The sequence below is a fragment of the Rana temporaria genome, chromosome 1 (assembly GCF_905171775.1).
Source record: "Rana temporaria chromosome 1, aRanTem1.1, whole genome shotgun sequence".
Lineage (NCBI taxonomy): Eukaryota > Metazoa > Chordata > Amphibia > Anura > Ranidae > Rana > Rana temporaria.
Genome location: NC_053489.1, coordinates 538,751,043 through 538,771,251, shown reverse-complemented (window position 1 = coordinate 538,771,251; position 20,209 = coordinate 538,751,043). Strand labels below are relative to the sequence as shown.

At 45.2% G+C, this 20,209-nt stretch overlaps 1 protein-coding gene across 1 annotated transcript in view; it reads right to left on the bottom strand.

Annotated features, from left to right (window-relative positions):
• TMA16 (translation machinery associated 16 homolog) overlaps nucleotides 1-2,318 on the bottom strand; it is a 96,294-nt gene extending 93,976 nt beyond the window's left edge. Inside the window, exon 1 of the mRNA XM_040332721.1 lies at nucleotides 2,130-2,318. Coding sequence (XP_040188655.1) covers nucleotides 2,130-2,303 — 174 coding nt within the window. The 5' untranslated portion in view covers nucleotides 2,304-2,318. The remainder of the gene's footprint in view (nucleotides 1-2,129) is intronic.
• Nucleotides 2,319-20,209: the final 17,891 nt, after the last annotated feature.

Here is a 20,209-nt window from a genome sequence, read left to right as displayed (position 1 = left end):
GGCACAGTGAGTACAGCATATGATCAGCGCCACCTATCAACTCAGCCTGTCAGCATAGCCCCTTCAGAGCACATCAGTGAAGAAGAATTACTAATTTGCAACATTTTAATCAGTGCCGCCCATCTGCACAGCCTTCCCAGCGCACATCAGCGAACAATAACTTATTTGCAACATTTTGTAAGAAAAATCAGTGCAGCCCGTTTGCAAAATTTTAAAACAGAAACGAAGAAAAACTTTTATTTTCAGATTTTCGTTTTTACATTTGTTAAGCACAAAATAAAAACCTCAATGGTGATTAAATATCATCAAAAGAAAGCTCTGTCTCAAAAACAATGATAAAAATGTAATTTGAGTAGTGTTGCATGACTGCACAATTGTCATTCAGCCCTGGTTCGCATGCATGCAATTTGACATGTCAAATTGCATGCCAAATTGGCAGCTATTGCCGGTGTTCTGCCGATGAGTGTCCTCCCGGCGGATAATGTCCCCCCTGTACTGTGCAGGCACAGCGCTTGCGCAGTACGAACCACAATGGGGCCGACGGAAATAGCCGAAGCTAAATAGCTCACAGTCAGCTGAACACGGTACCTGCGCAATGACGAGGATATTGTGGCAGACGCTGGCGCACGCTCCAGATGCTCGTGTTACTCTGCAAGGGGGCGGGTGCATTACTTTAATATCATCTAAGGGGCGGATAGCTACAGAAGAGGCCAAGTTTTCTATTGATGTGCAGAGCTTATAACTTGGTCGTGATTTTTCCAATATACTGCACGTCTTTGTGGGGCGTGTTTAGATCCGACCCCTCATTTCTTTAAACACTCCCCGCAAAGACGTGAAGTATATTGATAAAATCACAGTCAGGTTATCAGCTCTGCACATCAATAGAAAACTCTTCTGTAGCTATCCGCCCCTTAGACGATATGAAAGTAATGCACCCGCCCCCTTGCAGAGTACCACGAGCATCGGGAGCGTGCGCCAGCGTCTGCCACAATATCCTCGTCATTGCGCAGGCGCCGTGTTCAGCTGACTGTAAGCTATTTCCGTTGGCCTCATTGCGGTTCGTACTGCGCAGTACAGGGGGGACATTATCCGCCAGGGACTTTTTTTTAGCAGGACACCGGCAATAGCACCATCTAAATCGGTGCGACGGCAACTTTCCTAGCTGCACTGATTCCCAAAAGTCGTTTCTGTACTACTTTTGGCGTCTTCGGGTGCGATTTCAATGGACATCTGTGCAGCAACCTGCACCGATGTCTCTGAGATCGCCCCCCCTGAAGTTGGACTGACATACGGGTATGATATCATGCAAGATTTCAATCCCACAGCAGTGTGAACCTGGGCTTAAAGTGTGAAAGTGATGAAAATTGGACTGGGCAGGAAGGGGTGAAAATGGCCAGTTTTGAGGTGGTAAAATGCAACGTGTATCCTTGTGCAGCCTTCTGTGAAAATCTGCGAGCCAATCACACAAGCCGGTAATGACATTTTGAGAGCGGCACCGCATAACAACATGGTAGCCGTACACTACAGCATTCACCTGTAAGCATTTGATGACAAACTACGGGAACTTAATATTTCAGGATCACAGGAAATGGGGTTAAGTGACACTGGGGATCATTTGGAAATGAGGCAGCAACTTATCACAGAACACTGTTTTTTTGTTTTTTTTAATGCCTACATCTCATAAAAACATATCATAAACTGGAGTTGGGCTTGAAGTTTTGAGATCCCCTGTCCCCAATCTGTATGGACTGGAAGTGTCAGGGGTCTAATAGATCATGATGTCTTTATAAACAGAACCTGTTTCTGTGCCATGCCATCACATACAGGGTTGGCATCATTAAGACTAGATCACCTTGGGGGAGAACATTTTCACATCAGTAATGGGCATGTTTGATCTAGCAGGAAAAGGGTTAAATGGGTCAGAATGGAACTCCAATCTGAGTACTTTCGTCATCATAACTATAACAGTAGTGTGTGTACAGATCACTAAACACTGCATAATAAGAATAAGTACATATTCTAGTTATCTGCTGCCAGTGAATGCTCCTAAAAACGCACTCCACAACAACGCATCATTACGCTCTTTCTAATTAGACGCCGCTAATGTAATGCAACCTTATCATACACACCATTCTGACGGCTAATTGACTGATCTGCAACTCCAAACGTCCAGCTGTACCCTGTATTACACACGTGCAATCCACTTCCGGAAAAAGCACTGTGCGATCTATAGTACTGTCCCCACAGCAACATGACTCTGACACAACGGTTCCGTTTCCAAGCAGTAACAGCCGCGCACACATGTATGAACAGATACAGACGGCTGGGCAGAATAGACAGGCTAAACCCACTTCTAAATTATCTTGCAATATACAAGGCTAGATTCCTCTAAGATACAGATACGCTCTTTTCTCAATTTACAAGTATAGGGCTAGATTCAGGTACGAGATACGACAGCGTATCTCCAGATACGCCGTCGTATCTCTGAGTTGCGGCGTTGTATCTATGCGCCTGATTCTTAGAATCAGTTACGCATAGATTTGACTAAGATCCGACTGGCTTAAGTCTCTTACGCGTCGTATCTTAGTTGCAATTTTACGCTGGCCGCTAGGTGGCGCTTCAGTCGATTTACGCAAGGAATATGCTAATTAGGTAGATACGCTGATTCACAAACGTACATACGCCCGGCGAATTTTTCTACGTCGTTTACGTTAGGCTTTTTCCGCCATAAGGTTACTCCTGCTATATGAGGCGTACGCAATGTTAAGTATGGACGTCGTTCCCGCGTCGAATTTTGAAATTTTTACGTCGTTTGCGTAAGTCGTTTGCGAATAGGGCTGTACGTAAGTTACGTTCACGTCTAAAGCATTGACGATTTGCGGCGGAATATCGAGCATGCGCACTGGGATTCTTTTATGAACGGCGCATGCGTCAAACGTCAAATACGTGGGGTCACACTAAATTTGATTAAAACACGCCCACATCATCCAAATTTGAATTAGGCGGGCTTACGCCGGAGCACATACGTTACTTAGGGCGCAAGTTCTTTCTGAATACGGAACTTGCGCCCTAATTTACGGTGACGTAACGTATCAGAGATATGTTACGCCCGCACAATGTTACGCAGGGCTACCTGAATCTAGCCCATAGACTCTTCTAAGATACAGCTACACTCTTTTCTCAATATAGAAGTCACAAGCCTCGTACACACGGCCGGGTTCTCCCGACAGGAAAAGACCCATCGGAAATCCGGAGGGGGGGTGGGGACCGAGAACCTGCTCGGGTAACTTTTCCCCCGTACACACGAGAGGTTTTCCCGTCGGGAAAATTCAGATGTGAGCTTTGGCCGGGGATCCCGACCGTGTGTATGCTCCATTGCATTTTTTCCCCATAGGAAAACTGCCATTTTGAAAAACGACACAAAAAATTCGAGCATGTTCGAATTTTTTTTTTGTCATTTTTCAGAAGACATAAAATGACATTTTGCCCACACACGATCATTTTAATTGACATTTTTAAAAATTTAATTTTATTTCATCACAAAAAATGACCGTCTGTACGCGGCATTAGAGTTGCACACTTTAGTCTCATACACACGATCAGACTTCAATCTGACTTTTCCGTGGATTTTTGTCCGATGGGGCATGGGCCGTGAACTTGGTATGCATACACACGGCAGAACATTTTCAGACAATGTTCACCAAATCAGTTTTTCAGCAAATATTCACCAAATCAGTTTTTCAGCTCTTTACCGCCACCCTTTGGGCAACTGTTATTGTTGTTGTGTCTGATGTCTGATGTTTAACATTGGTTCTGCGCATGCATGTTTGTACTTTGGATTTTAGTCCTATGGACTTGTGTACACACGATCGGATGATCCTCCATCGGACATTTGTTGTCGGAAAGTTTGAGAGCATTGTCCATTGAAAAACCGAAAACAATTGTCCGTTGGAGTATACAGACAGTCGGGTTGTCCCATAAAACACGTCCGTCGGACCGTTGTTGCCGAAAAGTCTGATTGTGTATGGGCCTTTTGAATGACAATTGTGCGGTCATGCAGCAATGTAGGCATATGACGGTTTTATAATTTTTCTGAGACACATAGAGCTTTCTTTTAGTGGTATTTATTCACCACTGGGTTTTTTACTTTTTACTAAAAGAAACGAAAAAATACCAACAAGTCTTAGTTTCTGTTATAAAATTTTGCAAATAAGCCTTTTTGTTTTTGTTTGCTGATGTGCACTAATGAGGTGGCACTGATGGGGACTGATAACCTGCACTTATAGGTGGAACTGATAAGTGGCAGTGATGAGGTGGCACTGATGAGGTGGCACTGATGGGGACTGATAACCTGCACTGACCAGGCGGTTCTGATGGGCACTGATAACATGCACTGACCAGGCAGAACTTATGGTACTGATAACCTGCACTGACAAGGCATCACTTATAGGCGGTACCGATGGGCACTGATAAGTGGCAGTGGTGACGCAGCACTGATGGGCACTGATGAGACGGCACTGATGGGGACTGATAACCTGCACTGATGAGGTGGCACTTATAGGCGGTACTGATGGGCACTGATAAGCGGCAGTGGTGACACAGCACTGATGAGACAGCACTGATGGGGACTGATAACCTGCACTGACGAGGTGGCACTTATAGGCGGGACTGATGGGGACTGATAACCTGCACTGACCAGGCGGTACTGATCGGTACAGATAACCTGCATTGACAAGGCGGCACTTATAGGCAGTACTGATGGGCACTGATAAGCGGCAGTGATGAGGCAGCACTGATGAGGCGGCACTGATGAGGTGACACTGATGGGGACTAATAACCTACACTGATGACGCAGCACTTATGGACACTGATAAGTGGCATTGATGAGCACTGAAAGGCGGCACTGATAAGCGGCAGTGATGAGGCGGCACTGATGAGGTGACACTGATGGGGACTGATAACCTACACTGATGAGGCAGCACTTATGGACACTGATAAGTGGCATTGATGAGCACTGAAAGGCGGCACTGATAAGCTGCATCTATGGGGCTGTACTGGTGATCAGTGCCCTGATTAGCAGTGTCAATTCTGTACTCACTGTGCCCTTTCAGATCGCCTTTCCTTTCCTCATACACTGTCTCTGTGGGAGGAAAGGAGGGCTGATAACTGGCAAGACTGTTTACAGCTGATCACAAGTTAAAGGGCCGCTGTGATTGGCTCTTTACCTCGATCTGAGATCCGCAGTGTCCAAGGGACACAGCAATTGCAGACACTTTACGATTACATAGTAAATAGATACAACATTCTCCCATGTATAAAATGGCTAAATGTATAGCTGTACAGAGAAGCCCATAGGTATCCTAAACTTAAAGCGGTTGTAAACCCCTCTGAGACATTTTTACATATAGGAAAGCTTTTAATTTGGCTTACGTATATGTACTAAAAATATCTCCTAAATGTGCGCCGTTTAGGAGATATTTACCTTATAATGCTCCTATGAGGTCATCTGCGCATGCACAGTGAAGAAACAGACCTCCGAGCTGTTTCTTCCCCAGCGTGTGCCTTGACTGGTGCCTCCCGCGTGCATGGAGTGATATCACGCGGCTCCAGCAAGTCACAGAGCCGGAGTTTGCGGCCCCAGAAGAAAGAGGGGCAAAGATGGATGAATCCACTAGCGATGCATACTAGCCCATTATGCTTTTACTTTGCAGGGGAATAAAGTGGAAGTAAAACCAATCAGGGTTTACTTCCTCTTTAAATACATGTATATACGGTATTCTTCCATGTGCATGGCCAAACGGAGGAATCAGTGTACCATCACCAATGGATCATTACAGGTTTCACTCAAAGCTTCTTCAGGGCATCCTATTGGTACCAAGCCAAATAGAGAAACATGGAGTGCCTGATCCACAATGTGGTGGAAAGGAGACTCACATGCAATCAGCCCTGGAGGGAGTGTGCATTGGACACAGTGCGGCCAAAGAGGAGGGCTCACTCTCGGGCCAAGCCTACACTTGTAAGGGCAGATGGTAAATGAACTTCAAATATGTAGCTAAAGGGGTTGTAGAGGTTAATTTTTTTTTTTTTTTTATTTTTTTTTTTTTTTTAAAGTGTATTTTGTGCGTGTACTCGAGAGAGGAGCCGGACTGCAGGAGTTGGGAGTAGGCAGGCCTCCCCCAGAGACAATCTGCCACCTTTCTCCATGCCCCGGGTGGCAATGGCGGGTGTGTGAGGGGGTCCTCCCACACAGCCCGCCCTACCTGCTCCGCTTTGAAGCCCAACGGGGCAGAGGGACTCCCTATAAGGGAGTGAGAGGATTAGCCCGCTCAACCAGCCCCATTAGTCCTTCGCCTCTCTTTTAGAGACCGCGTGGTCAAAGTGCGTGTGTTAACCCAATTTAGAGTGCATGTGTAGGTGTGGTGGTTTTTGTGGGAGGGGGGTGGGCGTACTAAGCACAGGCTTACCTTGCATAGCACACCCACCGGGAGCCGGGCTGAGACCACCAAACTCAATTCACATGAAGCCGAGACCGGGATCCGAACCTCTAGCTGCAGAGGTGAATGGCTTGTCAGCGCAGTGCCAATCGCGTTGAGCCACCGCAGCTCCCTGAGGTTAATTTTTTTAAATAACAAACATATCATACTTACCTCCACTGTTCAGCTCGTTTTTCACAGAGTGGCCATGATCCTTGTCTTCTGGGGTCCCTCTGCGGCTGTCTCGGTTCCTCCCCACATCAGCTAACCCCCGTTCTGGGAAGCGCTCTCCCAAGGGGGTTAGTGTGATACAGTGATACAGTCGTTGGCTATAGCCGCCGACTGTACCACGTCATTGATTTGATTTACAGCAGCAGGAGCCAATAGCTACGCTGCTATCAATCATCCAATGAATGAGCCGAGAAGCCCGGTCGAGAAGCTAGCGCGTTCACGACGTTGGACTTTCGAGGGCTCAGGTAAGTAAATGGGGGGATGCTAATCGTCTGATGTTTTTTCACCTTAATGCATAGTATGCATTAAGGTGAAAAAAGATGTACCTTTACAACCCCTTTAAGGTAAGACTGCTGTCCCAAGTGGGCAGGTAGTCCCACATGTAAGGCAGTAGTCCCACATACAAATTGTCCTCTCATATGTGGAGCCTCTACATTTGCCCGTGCCGATGCTAGCTGCAAGACATCTCACAGGGATTAGGTGAGATGTCCCCGAGTGGACGTCTCACCTACTCCCCCGTGAGGAGATGTCTTCAGGGCTATCATTTAAAAGATAAAAAAGATAATTAACATATAATCCCACCTTAAAGGTGTGGAAAAGTGCAAACACATAAAATCAAGTAAGAATAAGATAGATAATATGAGTCCATGCACATGCTCATCAATCTATAAGAAATGGTGCTTAAAGGTAAGATGCAGATTGAAGGAGTCCTCCACTGTCACTCCAATAATACAGCCTCTTACCGTAAAGATTTGACCACCCCAACGAATAGTAAAATAGAGCAGTTTTATACTTTCAGATAAGAGTCATCAATCGGCTCCCAGTATATACACAGCTGCTTACAGATCCAACAACAGAGAAGCCAAATCTCTCTCAAAACAAGATATGTTAAAAAAGAGAAAGGTAATTTATTGCTTGCGGTGGAGGCGGTCTGCTGGACATTATATTACGGACGGACTGGTGGCTTTTAATATTTCATCCATTAATGCTGGGTGAAGGGGGTATAGCTAGCTCTCAACCACCCAAGGCCTCGAGGCCCGAATTAGAAAATTACAGTTTTATTGGTGATTCTGCAGAGGAGAGCCATATCCGTCGTAGTATTCATACCCCTTGAAATTTTCCGCATTTTGCCACGTTACAACCAAAACGTAAATGTATTTTATTGTGATTTTATGTGATAGACCAACACAAAGTTGCATATAATTGTGAAGTGGAAGGAAAATTATAAATGTTTTTCAAACCTTTACAAATAAATATCTGAAACGCATTTGTATTCAGCCCCCTTTTACTCTGACACCCCTAACTAAAATCTAGTGGAACCAATTATCTTCAGAAGTCACCTAATTAGTAAATAGAGTCCACCTGTGTATAATTTAATCTCAGTATAAATACAGCTGTTCTGTGAAGCCATGACAGAACCTAAGTGAACAAACAGCATCGTGAAGGCCAAGGAACACATCAGACAGGTCAGGGATAAAGTTGTGGAGAAGTTCAAAGCAGGGTTAGGTTTTCAAAAAATATCCCAAGCTTTGAACAACTCACAGAGCATTGTTCAATCCATCATCTGAACATGGAAAGAATATGGCACATCTGCAAACCTACTAAGACATGGCCGTCCACCTAAACTGACAGGCTGGGCAAGGAGACCATTAATCAGAGAACAGCCAAAAGGCCCAAGGTAACCATGGAGGAACTGCAGAGATCCACAGCTCAGGTAAGAGAATCTGTCCACAAGACAACTATTAGTCGTCCACTCCACAAATCTGGCCTTTATGGAAGAGTGGCAAGAAAGCCATTGTCGAAAGAAAGCCATAAGAAGTCCCATTTACAGTTTGCAAGCAGACATGTGAGGGAAACAGCAAACTTGTGGAAGAAGGTGCTTTGGTCAGATGAGACCAACATTGAACTTTTTTGGCCTAAAAGCAAAACGCTATGTGTGGAGGAAAACTAAAGCCCTGTACACACGATCGGTTTGTCTGATGAAAACGGACCGATGGACCGTTTTCATCAGACAAACTGATCGTGTGTGGGCCCCGATTTTCACAGATGGACCGTTTTCCATCGGCAAAAAAAATAGAACATGTTTTAAAATGTTCCTTTGGATAAAAAACCAATAGAAAAAAACGATCGTCTGTGTGGAACTCCATAGGAGAAAAATCCATGCATGCTCAGAATCAAGTCGACGCATGCTTGGAAGCATTGAACTTTTTTTCTCAGCATGTCGTAGTGTTTTACGTCACCGCATTTGGACATGGTCAGATTTTTGACCGATGGTGTGTAGGCAAGACTGATGAAAGTCAGCTTCATCGGATATCCAACGAAAAAATCCATCGGATTAGATTCCATCAGATATCCGATCGTGTGTACAGGGCATAACGCTGCACATCACCCTGAACACACCATGCTTTTCTTCAGCAGGGACAGGGAGGCTGGTCAAAGTTGATGGAAGGATGGATGGAGCCAAATATAAGGCAATCTTAGAAGAAAACACGTTAGGCTGCATTCACACTTCAGTGTTTTGAACTGCGGGCAGATTTGCCGTGAATCTGCCCGCGATTTGAAAGCACTGATGTGTGAATGGCAAATCGCGGGATTCGCATTTGAGATGCCATTCACTTGAATGACACCTCAAATCGCGGCATGGGTCTGCCGCAATTGTCACACAATAAATCGCTCAGCAATCGTGGCAACCTGCATCGTGGGAAGCATTCAGCCCAGTTCAAAAAGCTGAAGTGTGAATGCAGCCTTAAAGTCTGCGAAAGACTTGAGACTGGGGCGGAGGTTCACCTTCCAGCAGGACAACGACCCTAAACATACAGCCAGAGCTACAATGGATTCATTTAGATCAAAGCATATTCATGTGTTAGAATGGCCCAGTCAAAGTCCAGACTTATAGCTAGATTCAGGTGGGGCGGCACATCTTTCAGGCGGCGTAGCATATCGTATTTGCGCTACGCCGCTGTAAGTCAGAGAGGCAAGTGCTGTATTCACAAAGCACTTGCCTTCTAAGTTACGGCGGCGTAGCGTAAATTGGGCCGGCATAAGCGCGCCTAATTCAAATGAGGATGAGGGGGGCGTGTTTTATGTAAATGATTGGTGACCCGACGTGATTGACGTTTTTTTACGAACGGCGCATGCGCCGTCCGTGTACATATCCCAGTGTGCATTGCTCCAAAGTATGCCGCAAGGACGTATTGGTTTTGACGTGAACGTAAATTACGTCCAGCCCCATTCACAGACGGCTTACGCAAACGACGTACAAAATTTCAAATTTCGAAGCGGGAACGACGGCCATACTTAACATTGCCTAGGCCAGCTATTTGTTCGACTAACTTTACGCCGGAAAAAGCCGCACGTAAACGACGTAAAAAAAATGCGCCGGGCGCACGTACGTTTCTGAATCGGCGTATCTAGTCATTTGCATATTCTACGCCAAACTCAACGGAAGCGCCACCTAGCGGCCAGCGTAAATATTGCACCCTAAGTTACGACGGCGTAGGAGACTTACGCCGCTCGTATCTTAGGCCCCGTACACACCATAGAATCCATCCGCAGATAAATCCCAGCAAATGGGTTTCAGCGGATAGATCCTATGGTGTGTACATGCCAGCGGATCTTTTTCCGCGGATATATCTCCCCTGGGATGGATTCCAGCAGATCGGATATTTGCTGACATGCAGAACATATCCATCTGCTGGAGTCCATCCCAACAGATGGATCCGCTGGTCTGTACAGACTCACCGGATCCATCCGTCTGAAGGGATCCCCCGCATGCGTCGTAATGATTCGACGCATGCGTGGAATTCCTTATATGACAGCGTCGCGCACGTCGCCGCGTCATAATCGCGGCGACGGCGCGACACGTCATCGCCAGAGGATTTCGGCGCGGATTTCAATGCGATGGTGAGTACACTCCATCGCAGAGAAATCTGCTGAAATCCTCGAGAGGATTTATCCGCGGAAACGGTCCGCTGGACCGTATCCGCGGATAAATCCTCCCGTGTGTATGGGGCCTCAGCCTAATTTAAGCGTATCTGGTTTCCAGAATACACTTAACTTTAGGACGGCGTAGATTCAGAGTTACGTCGGCGTATCTACTGATACACCGGCGTAAAGCTATCTGAATCCAGCTATTAAATCCAATTGAAAATATGTGGCAGGACTTGAAAATTGCTATTCACAGATGCTCTCCATCCAATCTGACAGAGCTTGAGCTATTTTGCAAAGAAGAATGGGCAAAAATGTCACTCTGTAGATGTACAAAGCTGGTAGAAACAAACCCAAAAAGACTTGCAGCTGTAATTGCAGTGAAAGGTGGTTCTACAAAGTATTGACTCGAGGGGGCTGGATACAAAATTTTGAAAACCATTTATCATTTTCCTTTCACTTTTATGTGCAACTTTGTGTTGGTTTATCACATAAAATCCAAATAAAATACATTAAAATTTTTGGTTGTAACGTGACAAAATGTTGAAAATTTTAAGGGATATGAATACTTTTTTAAGGCACTGTACAGTGCCTGCTCCAGCTGGCGTTAAGGGGTTAACTGAGGGAATTTTATGTTGATTGGGGTACATGACATCCTAAAGCCATAGCCCTGAATTTATTCACCTTTGACGTCTAAAGGATCTGTCAGGAAACCAGGCGACACATACAGCAATATATCAATCTCTATAATCAGAAAATGAGTGATAAATGAAAAAGTTTGAAACAAGTAAATTTGATATACTTTCCCATCTATAGCAGCATAAGGATTAAAACGGTTATTGTTGATTGATAGAGTTTAGTTCCGTGAGTGATATTATCTCTTTAACCTGTATTCTTTTCTTCTTAGAAGCAGAAGTCCGCTTAAATGGTGTTTTCTATTCTGACTCAGCTCTGTGCAGAAAGGAGACAAAAGGTTACATTTGCTAATTTATAATGCATGTGTTACATGCCATAACAATTATTTGCAGCCATTTAACTCTTATTTTCAGTTATCATTACTGAAAGCAATAGAAGTCATGGTAAGTAATGATCAGTATATGTTAGTGAATGGTACTTATTCTCTCTGGGCTGCTAAAGGAGAGCAAACCTGTCACTTAACAAAAGGAAAAATTTCTTTCATGTAATCCTGACAGAACCTTTGTTATTTGACAGTTTTATGTCTGTTATCCGCACTTAGCTAAGGCAGGAGGTAAAAGAGACTCTGTGGGGCCATCAGCCAACACTGAGCTGACACCTCTACTCTGAAAGGGAGGCAATGCAGCACAAACTGGAATATATTAAAAAGGAACGTCTGCAGCTCTAAAGCCCTGTACACACGCTTGGTTTTCTTGGCGGTAAAAAGTCAGCCGAGAAAACCGAGGGGAAACACGAGAACCTGCTCGGTAAGTTTCCCTGTGTACACACGGCCGGGTTTCCCGTCAGGAAAACTGCAGGGAGAGCTTTGGCCGGGAATCCCGGCCTTGTGTATACTCCCTTGCAGTGTTCCCCCATAGGGAAACGGCCGGGTTTAAAACAGCCGGGAATTCCGGCGGGAAAATAGAGAGCAGGTTTGGGAAAACTGCGAGGAAGCAAACACACGGCCGGGATTCCCGGCCAAAAGCTCTCCCTGCAGTTTTCCCAATGGAAAACCCGGCCGCGTGTACGGGGATTCATACTTTACCAACAGAGATTTAGCCCTGGTTCACACTGGGCTGCGGAAGTGAAGCCGTGCGAGTTCAGCTGAACTTGCACGATTTCACTCCCGCCGGCAGTCCCGATTTCGGCCGCGATTTAAGAGACATCTGTGCAGGTTTCTGCACAGATGTCTATGTAAATCGCGGCCCGAAATCGCAAAAAGTAGTACAGGAACTACTTTTTGAAATCGGTGCAGCGCCGCAGATGCGGCGTCGCACCGATTAGGACAGTGTCATTGCCGACAATTGGCGGCAAATGCCGCCGATTTGAGATGCGATTTCACATGTGAAATCGCATCTCAAATCGAAGGAAATCGTACCCAGTGTGAACCTGGGCTGAAGCAGGGTCCAAAACATTTGTTTAAAAAGTAAAAACTATTATTTGTAATGTTTTTTTTTTATCTTGATACATCCCAGCCTAGGCCAGAATGATGTTGCAGAATGATGTGCAGACACTTCGCCTTACTCTTGTGCATGTTCCAAATCCTGTAAAATGCCTCCTGCAATGTTTGACATAGACATCCATAACCAGTTTGTGTGAAAATGTATATGTTCACGTGCCACAGAGTCTATGATATAGAAATGGCAGAGACCTGTGTCGTTTCTGCGCATACGTTGGGAGCTGGTGCATGCGTTTGTAGCACCTTCCAGTGTGCTACTAGATTATTGCAGGCAAATTTATGTTTGACTCATGGTTAGCTTGTGAGTCTGAAATTGGGTCATGGTTTACTGCAAATCAGGCTGGATGACTCACAGAGGCAGTCCTCTGGGACTTCCCCTTGGGACTGGAAGTTTAGAGAAACTTTCAGAAGTTAGTGGGCAGAAGCCAGAAGGGCTGATCTGCATACTTGAGGGAACTTGGCCAATCCTCAGGCAGAGTGTTTTGACAGGATGGCTGAGTCAGCCCTTGAGTATGGTGGAGCCATGCCAGCAGAGGTCGTATTGAATATGAAGTGCTGAAGAGGCTGTTGGGGGTCTAGGAGGGGTCCCCTAGGTCTTGGGGGCCTTTGCCTCCAGGCTGGGCTCGGGCTGGCTTAAGAAGATCCATTCCGCATCACGGTTTGAACAGGATACTTGCCTGAGAGCAGTGGGAGCAAGGAGAACAGAGTGAGTACATCAGCAAACCCAGGGATTAACATCGATTCACAAGGGGAGAGGCTGCCACATGTAGCAAGTTGTAAAACCCCAATAGATAAGCCCTGTTTTTTACAACACCCCACTACAGTGGCCAGGGCTGTACACATGTTACAACAGGAATTATACACCCTGTCACACTTAACAGGTATAATGCCTGCCAAGCATGACCCATTGCAAGCACCCTGCAGCCTTGTGCAGCACAGTGACCAAGGTGCTAAAGCAGGCGGTGAGGAGGCATTTTATCTCCTTTTTTACCACCTGCTTTAACCCCTTGGACTCCCCACTAGCTTGCTGCAATTGCATGCATTGCACAATGTTTCAGGGTGTTTGCAGAGTGGCCTCATTCACTTGAATGGGTCATGCTTGACAGGCTACACCTTGTAAGTTTGACAGGGTGTATAATTCCTGCTGCGGCTGCAACATGCGTACAACCCTTGCTAGTGAGCAGATTTGGTGGGCTGGCTGGTGGGTGTCCCTGGGGAATGTTGGTGGTCAGGCCCAGGGGGCCCAGGCCTAAAGCTGTGTAAGGGACCCCAAAATATCTGATGACTGCCCTGAGAGACACAGTGCTGTGTCTGGAGGATCCCAGTGCTGGGACACTGCAGCAGCAATGTACTTTGCTGTGTGCCCTGTGTTCTGCTTTGTGCCCTGCTATGTGCCCTACTGTGTGCACTATGATGCACCTGTGTGCCCCATGCCCTTCTGTGTACCCCCTGATGAGCTCTGTGCCCCATGTGATGCACCATGCTGTGCTTAATAACATGCCCTGCTGTGTACACCTTAATAAACCCTGCTGTGCCCCATAATTTCCCATGTTCCCCCCTCCTCTGTAATGTGTTCTGCTGTGCCCCATAATGTGCCCTACTACCCGCCTGTAATGTGCCCTGCTTTGCCCCATAATGTACCTTGCTTCCCCCATGCAATGTGTCCTACTGGGCCCTGCCCCCCCCCCCATATATTGTGCCCTGCTGCCAAACCCCCCCCCCCCGTAATGTGCCCTGGTGTTCCCTATAATGGGCGCTGCTTTGCCACCCCCCCTGTAATATGCACTGGTGTGCCCCATAATGTGCCCTGCTGCTCCCCATGTAGTGTGCCCTCCTGACCCCCTGTGGTCTGACCTGCTGACTCCTATAGTTTGCCATGCTTCCCCCCCTGCTGTACCCGGCTGCCCCGTGTACTGTGTAAATGTTTTTTGACACATTTAGGAAATGTGCCTTAGATGCACTTTAATACAATTTTATTTTTCTTTATTTTCTTAACCTATTAAACATTTATATTGAACATAGTGTAGAGAAATTCTGTGACAAACACATGCAATGTGGACAGTGCAATATGTAGGTAGGGATTTGTGAATGTGTGGCTTGAGTGTGGGCGGGGACACAGGGGGCCCCATGATCTTCTATTGCCGGGGGCCCCATGAGTTGTCAGTCCGCCACTGGTAAAAAAAAAAATGTTTTAATTGTGAGACAGGTACAAGTGTTCAGGATGGTTGAGCAGGGTTAAGTTCCTTTTTTTAAATTTTTACAAATACTTTATTTTTAGATGGTTCCCTTTAAATGAAAGCATTCTTTTCTAGAAATGCCTTTTTGTTCTTGCTTTCTTTTTGTTTGCCTTTCCATGTTTGGTATTCATTCATGTGAAAACATGCTTACACAATCCCATCATAAGATCTCTGTTAACAGACACGCATACATAAGAAAGTTTATGATGATTGTACCCTTAAGATGTTAGCAAGTATGTTGGCATAAGTTATAATGTGATGTGACAATAACATCAGCAAAAAATTATAGACTACCATGGGCATTTGTTCTTGCTTTAGTCTAAAAATAAAATAGCTTTATCACTTAAAGTGATTGTAATTTTTTTTTTTTAAATAACAAACATATCATAATTACCTCCATTGTGCAGATCGTTTTGCACAGAGTGGTTCTGATCCTCCTGTTCTGGGGTCCCTCGGCCGCTGTCTCGGCTCCTCCCCGCAATAGCTAACCCCCTCTGGGAAGCTATCTCCCGAGGGGGTTAGCTTGAGGGCGCTCCCTGTCATACACACTGCATCCATAGACACAGAGTTTATGGCTCGGTCCCACCCCCTGGTGGCCATGTCATTGGATTTAATTGACAGCAATGCCAAGAAGCAGTGGAGAAGAGGATGTCGGGGTATGTGTACAGCAGGTGAACGGGCTCAGGTAAGTAAAGCGGGGGGCTGGGGGGCCCGTGACAGCAAGGTGTTTTTTCACCTTAATGCATAGGATGCATTAAGGTGAAAAAACATGAACCTTTACAACCCTTTTAATATTTATTAATGAAGCAATCTGGACTACCTAAAAGTATAGTTAATTTTTTGTTTTTCTTTCATTTTTTTCCCCTCTCCCCTATCTCCATTTGCACGGAGGCAAAAATTACATCTCCTCCACTATTGAAAATGTCTAAGGGGGCACCAGTTTTACCATAGTGACCAGAGGAGGGCTGACCTGGCAACAGATCATCAGACAGCCTGCTGCCTAAACCAGAAAGAGGCTTTTGGCTCTCATTAATTAAAAAGTAGGATGGACCTACCTTGCAGCAGTGGTTCTGTGGATCACAGCAGGACAATGCTGGATTTGTTGGGTATGTGCGTATGTATTTGAGGACAACCCAGTGGACAAGATAAGATGGAAAAAAAAAAAAAGAAAAGAACCGTCGGAGGAAGTTAAATTCCTCCTTAAATATTTAAAGTGGTTGTAAAGCCTCAAGATTTTTCACCTTGATGCATTCTATGCATTAAAGGGATTGTAAAGGTTTGTTTTTTATTTTCTAAAAAGGTTCCTTTAAGCTAGTGCAATGTTGGTTCACTTACCTTTTCCTTCGATTTCCCTTCTAAATGTTTTTTTTCTTTGTCTGAATTTCTCACTTCCTGTTTCTCCTCAGTAAGCTTGCCCCCATCATCTGAGCCATACTAGCTGGGGGTTAGTCAGCGTGCTCGCCCCCTCCCTTGGGACTACATCCCTGCGGGGAGACACTGTGAACAGGGTGGCATCTCTTTGAATGGCCAATGCCGATTCACTGGCTTTGCAGGGTGGGAGTGCTCTGCGTCCCGATTACAATGTAAAACTGGCCAATTGGGGCCTTGTCATGTAGTCACGTGTCTATGATGGGGTAGTGGACCTGGTAGAAACGCTTGGTCCGGCGCCCCACACAGTGCCCCTTGTGGACTGTCTGCCACTGATTGAATCTACAGAGATATCCTCTGGCAGTTTGCACAGCTTTTATATGTATTGCTGACGCCAGTGTTTTAGATGTGGAATTCCCCTGCTGCAGATATGGACACATGGTAGAGCCTTTCTTGTTTTATTGCAATCAACAGGAACACTGAGAGGAAATTACATCAAAACGCTATAGTTCCGTTGACTAGAACATTGTTTTATCCAAGCATTAAACATAACACTACCACCTAGACACAGAACTACTAATTACAATGAAAATAGTTGCCGTAATGAACATGTTTATAAACAGCCCCTAATAAAAGCTTTATTAACTTGAGAAAAAAAAAACTTTTATACTGACCCTGGATATATAATATGTTTTTTTTTTACTAAAGCTGAACATTTAAAAAATATATCTCTATAAGAAATCCATGGTTTTGTTGTCAGAATGTCCGATTGTCTGTACGCGGCATAACACAAATCCAAGTAGTAAACTATTGCTAACTTCCATAGCTAACCATTATAACCTGACACATTTGGTAACAAAACCATAAGGTCTCCATCCTTTTGATAGAAAGTTCTGGACAGGGGTCTTAAAACCTGACTCTGAACAGCATAACAAAAAACAAAAAAAAACATACTATCAAGGCTAAAAGTTCATATAATCAAACAGCTCAGAGACAATAGGTGTGTAGAATTAAAGTATACCGGTACCCACATCTTATAATATATTGGAGAAAATGGAGGGTGGAGCAGCAGGATTTTCTTGGTAACGTAGGAGACATCACAATCAGTTAAAATTACAGAACTTTATTACAAATTGTTGAGCGTTACAAAACATCTTATATACAGTATAAAAAACACAAGAAATATAAAATGATCCCTCAATATGGCTGTACTACATCCGCACAGTGAATAACACTTGCACCAAGGATGATAGTCCAAGGAAGAAATGTGCATGTAGTCAATCTGCCTTGACATGTTTCGCGGTGAACTGATTCTTCAGGAGAAAATTTGAGGGGTTGAGTTCTATATCAATGAAATATATATGTAACATAATACCAGTATGATTAATATACATTTATTGAAAAAAATCAACACAGATAAGAAGTTGCTGTGAAATGTGGCAAAGTCAGCACTTACCCTAGAGGCCTAGTGGGGTCAGCCCACGGCCATCATGGAAGCATCAAGGCAATGTTTGCCAGGTGAGCATGGGAATGGGCTCATTAGTCAGAGGTTCAATGTATATATTACAATTTTAGTTAGGACAATGTCATAAAACAACCAGGAAGCCATAATGATCTACACAAAACACACATACCTAGATAGTTAACCAATCCAGAATGATGGCAATTCCAAACTGTGGCGGCAGGGTAGGTGGAGAAGAGCTGGACCTCAACATGGTGAAGGCTACATTTTTATTTGCACAGGGAAAAAGATATAAGCTGAAACGCTTACATTATTCCTTGCTTCCACAGAATTCCTCTCTATAAGAAAGTGCCCCAAAGCCTCTTCCCTTGCTGCCCAACTGGTGACAGCTTTTTGATTTCCTCAGTACAGTGCAAGGTCAGTCTGGATTGTACATTAGGATGCAGAGTGGGCCGCAAGGAATATGCTAAGTATTGTGCTAATCCCTATCCCCTAGACAAAATTTGCTTTTACCCCTTCTGATGCATGGGGGATTGGGGTTGGTGGTGGAATCAATGCAATGGTACACTTTAACAACAAAACCTGGGGAATGCCCAAGGAAAAACCAAGCCTATTTACCGACCAGCACGAAGAACAACCAATTAACCTGTCTAACAGTATGCGTTAAAAACAGGGGTTTTGTCCGCACGCATTTGCAAACCCAATACGTGAGCCACAGAGCCGCGCCAAGGCACCCTGTAATCTGTGGTCCTAACACTAAGGCCGGATTCACACTTTTCGCAGTGTGAATTTCAGCTCTGTTATCTCTGCATAGAGATAAGAGAACTGTTCAGCAGATCAGCTCCGTTTTAGATGCGAATTTGGAGACCTGGGAGAGGGGAGGGGGAGGGGGGAAGTGTATTGAGCTGAATGAGAATCAGATGCATGCCCATAGAAGATAATGGGCCTGAATTCGCACCCGAGCCGCACCGCAATGCCTGGAAAACGCACAGGTTTTTTCGGCAATGCGCAGTGCGACTGCATCGCACATATGTGAACCAGCCTCATTGAAATCAATGTATTTTATAATGTTATGCGAATTGGATGCGGTTTAGGCCGCAACCAATTCGCATTGGTGTGAACCCGGCCTAAACAATGAGTGTCCCCACAATGGAGGCACATGCATTCTGATGGATAGATAGGGGCAGGTGGACTGAAGGGGAGCCACCCCTCCTTAAAGGTGCAGGAGCACACCAAACACACAGCATGTAGCACAATGGCTGCAAATGTGTTGGTGCGCTGCTGGACCAATACAAGCACCACAGGTGAAACATAAACGTGTCCACCGCCCCATCTATAGCTGGCCATCGCAGTAAGTAGCATTGGAAGGCTAAAGCAGATAACAACAAAACCTGGGGAATGCCCAGGGAAAAACCAAGCCTACTTACCGACCAGCTCGGATAACAACCAATTAACCAGTCTAACAGTATGCGTTAAAAACAGGGATTGGGGTTGGTGGTGGAATCAATGCAATGGTACACTTTACCCTAATCTGGAGTTTAGCTTTAAAAAGATGAAATATGTAGATAGATGAGCCACTAATTAACTAATCAGCTGTGTTACAATATAGTGCAATGTGCCAATAATCATCTCATAATCAAATATATTTTACATTGATAAAGTGCATAATTTGATATGTGCAAAATGGCAATAGATAATACAAAAGTGAATGGCAAGTGATTATTTCATCAAAAAGCAATCAAGAAATCAAGCATGTATCACCAAACAGATCAGTGTGTGCAGCCGTTTGGTAGGTCTCGCGTGCGTTCCTGGAGCTCACGAGCTCTGCGCCCAGAACACTCCCTCTATAGCATTGTTCCCTGCGGATAGTGATTGGCAGGTCCTGTGCCTTCACTTCTGGTTTCTCTGACTCATCCTGGCCACTCTGAAGGTGGATAACAGGCGACTTGCTGTGAGTACGAGGGGGGGGGGGGGGTGACATCTGCTGTAAAGGGGGGCTCTGATGGTGACATCTGCTGTAAAGGGGGGCTCTTATGGTGACATCTGCTGTAAAGGGAGGCTCTGATGGTGACATCTGCTGTAAAGGGGGGGGGGCTCTGATGGTGACATCTGCTGTAAAGGGGAGCTCTGATGGTGACATCTGCTGTAAATGGGGCTCTGATGGTGACATCTGCTGTAAAGGAGTACTCTGATGGGGACACCTGATGTAAAGGAGGACTCTGATGGGGACACCTTATGTAAAGGAGGACTCTGATAGTGACATCTGATGTAAAGAAGGACTCTGATGGTGACATCTGATATAAAGGAGGACTCTGATGGGGACATCTGATGTAAAGGAGGACTCTTAAGGTGACATCTGATGTAAAGGGGGACTTTG